General features: G+C 48.0%; 1 protein-coding gene across 5 annotated transcripts in view; it reads left to right on the top strand.

Annotated features, from left to right (window-relative positions):
• Positions 1-442: 442 nt before the first annotated feature.
• Positions 443-10,429, top strand: part of BICDL1 (BICD family like cargo adaptor 1) — a 65,408-nt gene continuing 55,421 nt past the window's right edge. For 2 of the 5 annotated variants that reach the window (XM_079956724.1, XM_079956723.1), the window contains exon 1: positions 447-1,329. In XM_079956724.1, the coding sequence (XP_079812850.1) occupies positions 892-1,329 (438 nt within the window). In that variant the 5' untranslated portion in view covers positions 447-891. Of the gene's footprint in view, positions 1,330-10,429 lie in introns of all 5 variants that reach the window. The other 3 variants (XR_013833778.1, XM_079956721.1, XM_079956722.1) reach the window with 3 other exon arrangements.

Raw genomic sequence — 10,429 nt, 5'->3', positions numbered from 1 at the left:
AAGACATTCAAAAACCAACAAGCCTGCTATGCCAGCTATCCCAACCTGGTTAGCCCCCTAAAAATTCTGATACCCCATTTTTAAATACAGTATACTCCCATAGAGACTCCTTACACTGCATTTCAAACCAAAATCGCATTTGGATAGAAACTGTTTCTCAGGCGGCTAGTCCTAGTCTTTAGAACCCTGTACAGTACCTTCTTTCAGAAGGCAGAAGCTGAAAGAGATAATTTCTTAGTGAATCAAACAACTGGGCCCAGCGCCAGCCCAGGCCAAGGAGAGCGAAGGGAAAGTTCCCGGGCATGCAGGGGGTTAAGTCAAGGCAGGGCTGCGGGGAGGGGAGGGGGCCGCACCTGTGGGCCAGTTTGTGTGGAGCTACCGGGCTAAGCGAATCAGAGCAGGCCGCCAAACAGGTGTTTGCTGCCGTCAGGGGCGAGGGGCGGGGCGGGGGGCCGGGCTTGCGAGTCGGCTGGCTGTTTGTGCAGCAGCCGGCGGCGGCGGCGGCGGCGGCCTTCCGCGAGCTTCCCGGGGCCGCGCGATGTTTTGCAGGCGCCTCGGCGGAGATGGGGCTCGGGGAGCGGCGCTGCAAAGCTGGGCCGGCGGCAGCAGCAGGAAGAAAAGCCACGACGACGACGACTGCTGCTGCTTTCACTCGGCCGAGGGAGGGACGTCCCGATCGCCTTGAGAGCGCGCGGCTCCAGCTGGGCGGCGAGACAGAGTAGGCGGCGGCGGCGGCGGCCCCCGCGCGCAAGCCCAGGGCGGCTCGGCTCGCCTCCGCGCAGGGGCGCACGGAAGAGGCAGGAGAGGAGAAACGCGGCTCCCTCCCCGCTGCGGGCTCCGGGCTCCCTGCTCCGCTGGCTTTCGTAGCCTGGAGTGGCCCGGGGCCCGGCCATGTCCGCTTTCTGCTTGGGGCCCGTTTCAGCACCATCGGAACTGGACAGCGCCTGCCGCATGGAACTGCAAGGGCCGCCCCAGTCGACGTCGGAGGGGGGAGCCAAGGACAGCCGGAGCTCGCCCACAGCCGGGCCCACCGCCGCCGCCGCTTCCTCTTCCTCTTCCTCGGCCTTCGAGGTGGGCGGCTCGGAAGGAGAGCTGGAGCTGGAGGAAGAGCTGGCTCTGCTAGCCGCCGCCGGGGATGCTGCGCCCGGGGAGCCCGAGTCCATGGGCCCGGCGGAGGCGGCTCCGCAGCCGGAGCTGCTCTCCCTGATGAGGCAGAAGGAGAAGGATTTGCTGTTAGCCGCTCGGCTCGGGAAGGCGCTGCTGGAGCGCAACCAGGATATGAGCCGCCAGTACGAGAGGATGCACAAGGAGCTGACGGATAAGCTGGAGGTGAGGCGGCCCGGACGAAGAGGGCGAGGAGGGGAGGGGAAGGGAAGGGGAAGCCGCCCCTCGCTGGGGCTGATTCTGGAAGGGAGAGAGCTGCGTGTCTATGACTCAGGTGGCCTGCCCGGAGATGGGGGCCGCGGAGCTTCCTCCTACCCCATAACCCCAGATGTGCAAGCAGGGGACAGTTAATGTGAACTCGGGTATACCGAAGGCCTAGACCCAGAACCACTGTGGCAGGTCCCAAAACACATGTGTGTGTTCTTGGGTCTACAGTCTAGACCCTGGGTGTGAATATTCAACCAAAGGGCATCTGACCATGTGCAGAGAACATCTTTTGGGGATGGTGAAGGAAAAGTTTCTGAGCATGTGCAGAGAGCCTCTCCCATCAGCTAACTCCAGCCACCCCCTGTCTTTCCCCAAGACCTTTGCATCTTGGATTGTGACATACACTTTCTAATTTGTCATTGCTCATAAGGGTTTATGACTTCAGGTTTGGGTCTCGGGGTCTCCTGTTTGTAGTGTGGGGAAAGTATTCTGCCCATGCTCAGGACTGCCATTTGTGGGAACCTAACCACATTTGAGAGGACTGAATTCAGGGTACTGGCAAATAGATTGTGCTGCCAGGGCCTAGCAAGTCTAGCTAAGGCCATGGAGAAGGTTTGAGCAGTGGAGCAGAGCAAGAGCAGAACTTCTGTGTACAGTATCTGAAAGGTGCAGTCCTGAGAGGAGAGGGGAAGGCCCTGTTTACTCCACGTTTGCCAGATGTCCCTTAATTATTTTGAATGCTACAGAAGACATATTTAGTGCCAGCACTGGCTGAAATACAGAAACTGCATGCACCCAACATAGAAATGTCCTTCATCTGACCAGGTTCTAGCGCTGGGAGCCCCATCAACATATGGCCCCTATTTGGTAAGCTCAGAGTCAGGGAAGCCTGAGGACTTCCAGGCCTCTCTGTCTGGCCCTTGGGACTTTCCTGTGCCACACCCACTCTCCCCAAGCCACAACTCTTTCTGGCCCTGCTTTGCACCCTCTTGAGTGTTATTGTTTGTCTGGAATTTTCATAAAGAAAGAAATGTGTATTTTCCATTTCTAGGGCCTATGTACTGCTCAGTGTGGCTTACAGTTATTTTAAAATCACAGTAGCATATGAATGGTGGGGAAAAAATCGTTAAAATACAACAGAAAACAGTCTTCAACTTGGTGTCCTTCCAAATGTCCTGGACCACAGCTCCCATCATCCCCAGCCAGTATGACCATGCTAGCTAGGGCTGATGGAAACATGTCCTTAAACTCTGGTAATGCCTCTTGCTTGTCTTGATGGAGTCTAGAGACGGAGGGGTGTGCAGAGAATCTAACCCACTGTACAAAGGTACATTAACATACATTGTTCCATCTGCTCTTGCCTCTGACCCCACCCACCAACAGCAGGCGACTCCCTACAAGGGCGTGCGGCCCTGGCACTGAAAACAGATTCCCTAGCCCCTCTATAGGCCTCCTACTTTTACCCATTCAAAGGGAGTTGAGAAAGAATGGGATGGGGGAGAGAGACCAAGGATTGCCACCTAAGTAGTACAGATGAGAGCAGGTTGGCTAACCTGTAACCCTCCAGAGGTGGCTGTGTTCCAGCTTCCATAATCCCTGGCCATTGATGATGCTAGCTAGGGCTGATGGGACTTGGCAACTGGAGAGACACAGGTTCCTCTTCCCTGTTTTAGATGTTCTTGGGCTGCAAGTTCCACCCGTCCCAGCCAGTGTGGGCAGTTGTCAGGGATTGTTGGAACTTTAGTCCAACGGCATTTGGAGGTCCACAGGTTCCTCACTTTTTCTGTACATGAGAGTTGGAGCTCTGTGTGATCTTGCTCTGGGTAGGCTCCACGTGTAACTCCTTGGTCTTATCCTGTTAGTATTTGGACTGTGTTATTTTTGTTTACACATACACACACACACAAAAACAATTTTTGCAAGTAGGAGGATAAGTTTGGCAGGAAGCAACATGCTCATAGTTGCCCAGATGGCCAGCAGCAGTTGTGCTGTGCTCCTAGGACGATGCTCTGTCCCACTTGCACTTTCCATGGTTTCATAACTTATTTTGAAGCCTCGATTCTCAGAGTGAGAGGGCCTCCCTAAACAAGCACAGGCAGTTGTCAGGGGGAGGGATAAAATGCCACCGTAGGCCCCTCCTAGCCTAGTTCTTTGGGCATGCTGATTGGATGAGGAGACAGCATGCTAGCCTATGCACTCTCCAATCAGTGTGCCCTGAATGACACTGGCATTCGACAGTGCTGAGGCTGGCAGATCTGGGGGAGAATGGGTGTAATATCCCTGTCACCACTCACCCTTTCTTGATGCCTTTTTTATTTTCTGTGGATTCCTTCCCTTTAGGGCAGGGGTGTGGTTCAAGTAACACTTCAAAAGTTGTCGGACTCCTGGTCCCACCAGTCTCAGCCAGCGCAGCCAATGATCAGGGATGATGAAACTGTAGGCTGTATAAAGGTAAAGGTAAAGGGAGCCCTGACCATTAGGTCCAGTCGTGGCCGACTCTGGGGTTGCGGCACTCATCTCGCTTTATTGGCTGAGGGAGCCAGCATACAGCTTCCGGGTCATGTGGCCAGCATGACTAAGCCACTTCTGGCGAACCAGAGCAGCGCACGGAAACACTGTTTACCTTCCTGCCGGAGTGGTACCTATTTATCTACTTGCAGTTTGACGTGCTTTCGAACTGCTAGGTTGGCAGGAGCAGGGACTGAGCAACAGGGGCTCACTCCGTCGCGGGGATTCGAACTGCCGACCTTCTGATCGGCAAGCCCTAGGCTCTGTGGTTTAACCCACAGCACCACTTGTGTCCCACGTAGGCTGTGTACCATAGCTGTCAATTTTTCCCTTTTCTTGTGATGAATCTTATTCGGAATAAGGGAATTTCCCTTTAAAAAAGGGAAACGTTGACAGCTATGCTGTCACACTATATATCATTAAAGCACGTTCAAGCACATTCTTTCCTTCAACTAATTCTGGGCACCGTAGTTTAAGAGTATAGGTTTATACTGGACCGTTCACGTACCATTCTATTTTATTATATTCTCTGTGAAGCTTCCCCAATGTTACTACATTTTGTCATCCAGATGAGCACCCTTGCTCAATAGTGCAAGAAAAGCAGGACAAAACAAAAACAGAACAGAACACTTGCCCCAAGAGTTCTGCAGGTGTAAACAATACTGAAATCAGGATCATGCATAACTTCCCTGATATTGCCATGAGCACCAAATGATAATGAATGTGCAGTAACAAGGATGTCTGGCCGGGTCCTTGATCTACCTGCTCTCCTTCCCACTAAGCATTTAGTTACTTAGTTAACAGAGGCCACTGGAGCAGTGTACAGGATAAAACACAAAACCCATTTCTAAAAGCAATAAAATCATTTCTAAAACCCTATCTTACCACTTCTAGAAAACAACAAAACTTCTTTTTGCAAATAGGCAATCAGTATTGTGTAAGTGACTGGGTCAGCCATCAAGGAAAGCCTAAAAAGGTATTAATTAGGTAGCTAAACAACATGATGTGATGCACCTGTGCAATTCTGGCTGGTAATTGATTACAGAGGGCTGGAGTTACAATCCTGAAATCCTAGTTTCTAGGGCAAGCTAAGCACACCCTCAGCAGTGCCTGTCTGAGAATTGCAGTTGCTGGGCAGGTATATATTGGGTGAGGCGGTCCCAATGCTAAAAGTAGAAACCATGAAATGTTTCCTTTCATAAAATTTATACACCGGTTGACTGTTTAAAAAACCCTCAAAGTAGTTTACAAAGAGAAATGTTCCTGCTAGCATATTGGCAGCCAGTGCAGCACCCTCAGAGGTGTCAAACGGTGTTGAAGAAATGCCCCAGTCAACAACCTACTTGCTGCATTCTATACCAGCTGTAGTTTCCAAGTTAAGCCCAAGGGATGCCCCACTTAGAGCACATTGCAAACAACTTTAATGCAGATACCTAGTAGGCTGTTTTGAGTTTGATTTATATACTGTACTTTAAAACCTGCAAGAAAGGAGAGTCCACCACAGAGGTCAGCAAACGTTTTCAGCAGGGGGCTGGTCCACTGCCCCTCAGACCTTGTGGGGGGCTGGACTATATTTTGAAGGGGGAAAAATGAATGAATTCCTATGCCCCACAAATATCCCAGAGATGCATTTTAAATAAAAGGACCCATTCTATTCATGTAAAGACACACAGATTCCCAGACCGTCCATGGGCCGGATTTAGAAGGCGATTGGGCCAGATCCGGCCCCCGGGCCTTAGTTTTCCTACCCATGGTCCACTCTCTCTTGCGAAAGTCTGTTCCACTGTTGAATAGCTCTTACTGTCAGAAAATTCTTCCTGATGTTTAGTCAGAATCTTCTTTATTGTAACTTGAATCCATTGGTTCGGGTCCTAGCCTCCAGAACAGGTAGAGGCAATTCAATACTATAGAGTTTACAGCAGCTGTCCCTGTGCCCTGCTGATATTTTTGACTACAACTTCCATCAGCCCCTGCTGGCCCTAGACAGTGAGATGGGATGAGACCAGCCACCCTGGGGAGGGGGACAGCCGTGTATGCCACCTCGAGCTTATTGAAGGGAAGGTGGGATATAAATAAAATAAATAAATATTCACCACATCATCAATTCCCCTTTCAAACTGCTTTTGACTCTTAGACAGGGAGAGTGTTTTGTCTCCAGCCTGTAACTTCTATGCAAAAAGCACAAAAATGACCATTTTCCTGAAATTCCATCTATTAGCCCTAGTGTGGTGCTGTATTCTCCCCCACCCTCTTTCTATATAAAATGACCTTAATTCCTTCATGCCTGGAAATGACTGCACTAAATCCTCCGAATGAGCTTTTCATGACCTCCAGCATTAATGCTTTAGGAAACACAAGGAAACCACTGAAAGACCCTTTATGTATCCAGGAGTGATGGAACATTCTATAAATTGCTTCTAGTCTGAACTGCTTTGCATACATCTAGCACCGACCTTTTTCTTAAAGGCCAACGAAGAACATAGAAAGCTGCCTTGCCTTGAGTCTGACCCATGCTCCATCTTGCTGAGTACTGTTGACACTGACTGGCAGCAGTTCTGCAGAGTTTCCGACAGAAACCTTTGGAGAGCTGCTGCCAGCAGTCAGTGTCAATAGTACTCAGCAAGTGTGGGATGTGAAACACAAGAGCAGTCAAGTACAACATTCCTAGAGTGAACATGTTTACACATGGGAGGAATGTTTGTCCAGCCAGCAGGTAAACTTCCTGTTTCCTTCTGGGCTGGGACAGACTTCCTCTGCATGTGTCTAGAGGTGGGTGTGGCCTCACCTGTGCAGGTAACGACAAAAGCATAGGGCAGGACAGCCATCTCTCTCTCTATGACTATTTTCGTCGGAGAGGCAACATCTGCTTAGCCAAAGATGCTCTCTTGGCTTCTAGCCAAGAGAGGAACTTTCTCCTTATGAGATAGTTTCCAGGTGTATGTTACTTTTCTAAGCTAAGTCTGCCTTCTGGGATCCGATTGTGAACAGAATGTGAGTGAGTAAACTTTTTTTATACTTTTATAGAAGACTGTGTCGTGTCTTATCTTTTATGAGGGAATAAGGGGAAAATACCAGAACAGTTATTATAGAGGCTTTAGCGAGCCTGAGCAAACGCATCCGCTGTGAGTTTAAAAAGGGGAATGTTACTCTGCTAAATTGTGAATTTGTTAACACAAGCGGGAAAGGCTATAACCAAACAACATATCCTCTCCTGCATCCCTGAACAGCAAGATGGATCAGGAGTTCAGCTCAGTATAAAGCAGCTTCCTATGCTCCTTATGGATTTCACACAGGGAATGTTCCCAGCAATTGAACCTGGGATTTTCTGCATGCTAAGCAGGTGCTCTACCACTGAGCTATGGCCCTTCACTATATGGAGTCCATCTGGCTCAGTATTTTCTACCCTGACTGGCAGTACCTTTCCAGGATTTGGGGCAGCGGTCACTCCAGCCCTGAGACATTCTGCATGCAAAGCAGGTGCTCTACCACTAAGCTACAGCTGTTCCCTGCTGGGCACCCATCTTCTGCTTCCCCATATTTCAAGTTTCTCTCACCTTCCACAAATATATAGGCCACACTGGTCTCTGGCCCATCATGAGTTTATTTCAGTGACAATATGTAGTCATTGAGCTCTCAATCATCCCTCATGCAATTGCACTAGATGCAACAGCTTCAATCCTGTATGCACTCACATACTTTCTTGGGAGTAAGGCCCATTGAACACTCTGGGCTTTTTTTCTCTAAAGGCATGCAGCATGGCAACCTGAGAGATGGAGCCTGAATCTAGAATCCCCTTGTTCAACTCTTGCCTCCGATATAAACTTACTTGTGACCTGCGATATGAACTCACTCAGTCCCTCTGCAGTAAAAAAACCAAACTAATGCTAAATAGTTGTTATATTGTGTTTCAATGCTGTAACCTGCCCTGGGACCTTAGGGTGAAGGGCGGGATAATAATAATAATAATAATAATAATAATAATAATAATAATAATGATGATGATGCAAGTGGCCTGATGCCCTCCAGATATTTTCATTACAACTCCCATCAGACCCAGGGAGCATGGTCATGCTGAAATCATGTGCCTGAAGCATTTTGGACAATCAGAATTATATAAATGCTATGCATTTTTTATCCTTGAATCTACTTGGAGATGAGGCACTAAAAATGTAATAAGGTTGCTTTAAAAGCTTACTGTGTGGTAGATGCATTCAGAAGGTCTCAGGTTTGATCCCCTGCCTCTCCAGGAAAGGCTGGGACAAATCACTGTCTGAAATTCTAGAGAGTGACTGCCAGTCGGTGTGGACCACACTGAGCTAGATTGACCAATGAGTCTGACTTGGTATAAAACAACTTCCTTTGTTCACCTGGAGGAATTTGAAGGAAGGAGAGATGATATCATACAGGTCTTCTAGGGAATGGTTTTAGGCAGAGGTGAAAGCAAGGGAGGAATGGCAGCTAAGGAAAGGATACCAGTGACTGTTAGCCTTGGTGGCTATGCTCTGCCTGCTGGCCTGATCCAGCAGGCTATTCTTATGTTTTTATTTAAGAGAACAAGAGACTTTGGGTGTGCTCCCAGATGATCTGTTTATTCAGCATTCATCTTGATAAAAGAATGAAAGACAATCCAATGATAATTTTTTTTACTATATTATCTTATATGGCTGCTTCTTTGTGTTTGTGTATGTGTGTATATATGTGTGTGTGTATGATTGTATATGGATGTTTTAAGATGGTCTGTACCTGTAATGCCTAATAAAGGTTTGGCAAAAGAACGATTTATCTTGATTTATTTTCAGAGAGATAGAGAGACATTGCACACTTTTGTAAATCAACAAAATCTTTAAAAATAAATAAAATAAAATAAAATAAAATAAGAGAGGTTGGACAATGGTGGCTATTTAATGAGCATTCATTCTGATTTGTTTGCAGGGAGGTTAGATGACATTGCCTCAAAGCAGGTGTTATTCCACACTTTTCATAGCATTGCCCCAATGCTTTCCTTAGCTTGGAAAGTCTCCTCTTTTGCAGGAAGCAGGTATGCTGCAAAAGGCCTCCTAAATAGCCATAATTGTGTGACCTGAATTTGCTGGTATGTGATTGAATCCCACGACAATACTGACTTGGTATAAAGCTGCTCCATTTTCCCGTTTAAGTTAACCCTTTGTTCTGAACCATGAGGACAGAGATATTTACTTTTAGGAGAAGGGTCAAAGCACAGCGGTAGGGCAACTCCTTGCATGCAGAAGATTCCAGGTTCAATTGCTGGTGTCTGCAGTTAGGGCTGGGAACACCCCCTGCCTGAAATCCATGAGAAGCAAAGAAAGCTGCTTTACACTGGGCTGAACCCTTGATCTATCTACCACAGAACTGTTTTTTTTAATGTATTTTTATTAAATAAATGATTTACAAAAGTATGTGCAATGTCTCTCTTATTTTTTCCCCCCATGTAACATTTTTTACAAATCGGTTTCATTTGTTGAAGACACTAAGAAGAAAAGGGGGGGAGAGGAGGAGAAAGATGAGTGGGGTTGGGGTCGGGTGGCGATGCTTCTACTTTACTTAATATATGTGGGGTTTTGTTTCAGCGTTGCTTGTGCAGGTTCTCTGCTGTTCACTTGTGTTCCTTTGGTGGTGAGAGAGGTTGGGGTTAGCCTAGGGCAGGGGTAGGCAAACGGGCCCAATCGCCTTCTAAGTCTGGCCCATGGACAGTCTGGGAATCAGCATGTTTTTACATGAGTAGAATGTGTACTTTTATTTAAAATGCATCTCTGGGTTATTTGTGGGGAATAGGAATTTGTTAATTTTTCCCCCTTCAAAATATAGTCCGGCCCCCCACAAGGTCTGAAGGACAGTGGACTGGCCCCCTGATGAAAAAGTTTGCTTACCCCTGGCCTAGGGTGTGGTTGTTCAACAGAACTGTTGACAGCAGCTCTTTAAAGGCTTAGACAGGTTTCTGTCTGAAACTCTGGAGTGCTGCTGCCAGTCAGTGTCAACAGCATTCAGCAAGATGGATCTTTTCGTGGGGATATTCGGCAACATGTCATTGATGCAATAATAGTGGATTAGTGGTAGATTTACACTACACTTTCTGCATGTAATTCCTCTTTATTAATTTTTCTGTGATGCTGGGTGCTATAATGCGGTAAAGTAGGACACACATACCAGGACATTTGTGGTATAAAAACTTACAGGATATCACACTGGTGGGACCGGTAGGGTGGAATTCAGCATCATGCTATTACAATAATTATGTCAGCGCAGGCATGTCATTCCTGATAGAATTATCTCTCCTCGTCTCCCTCTGCACCTCTCAAATCCCCTTGGTGACTGGGAGCGGCCGCCGAGACCACGTAACACAGGCCTTGAAAGACCTACATTGGCTTCCAGTACATTTCCCAGCACAATTCAAAGTGTTGGTGCTGACCTTTAAAGCCCTAAATGGCCTCGGCCCAGTATACCTGAAGGAGCGTCTCCACCCCCATCGTTCAGCCTGGACACTGAGGACCAGTGCTGATGGCCTTCTGACGGTTCCCTCACTGTGAGAAGC

The sequence above is a fragment of the Podarcis cretensis genome (genome assembly GCF_951804945.1).
Source record: "Podarcis cretensis genome assembly, chromosome: 16".
In the NCBI taxonomy this organism is placed as follows: domain Eukaryota; kingdom Metazoa; phylum Chordata; class Lepidosauria; order Squamata; family Lacertidae; genus Podarcis; species Podarcis cretensis.
The sequence above is the reverse complement of the archived record's forward strand: the minus strand, read 5'-3'. Positions and strand labels throughout refer to the sequence as shown.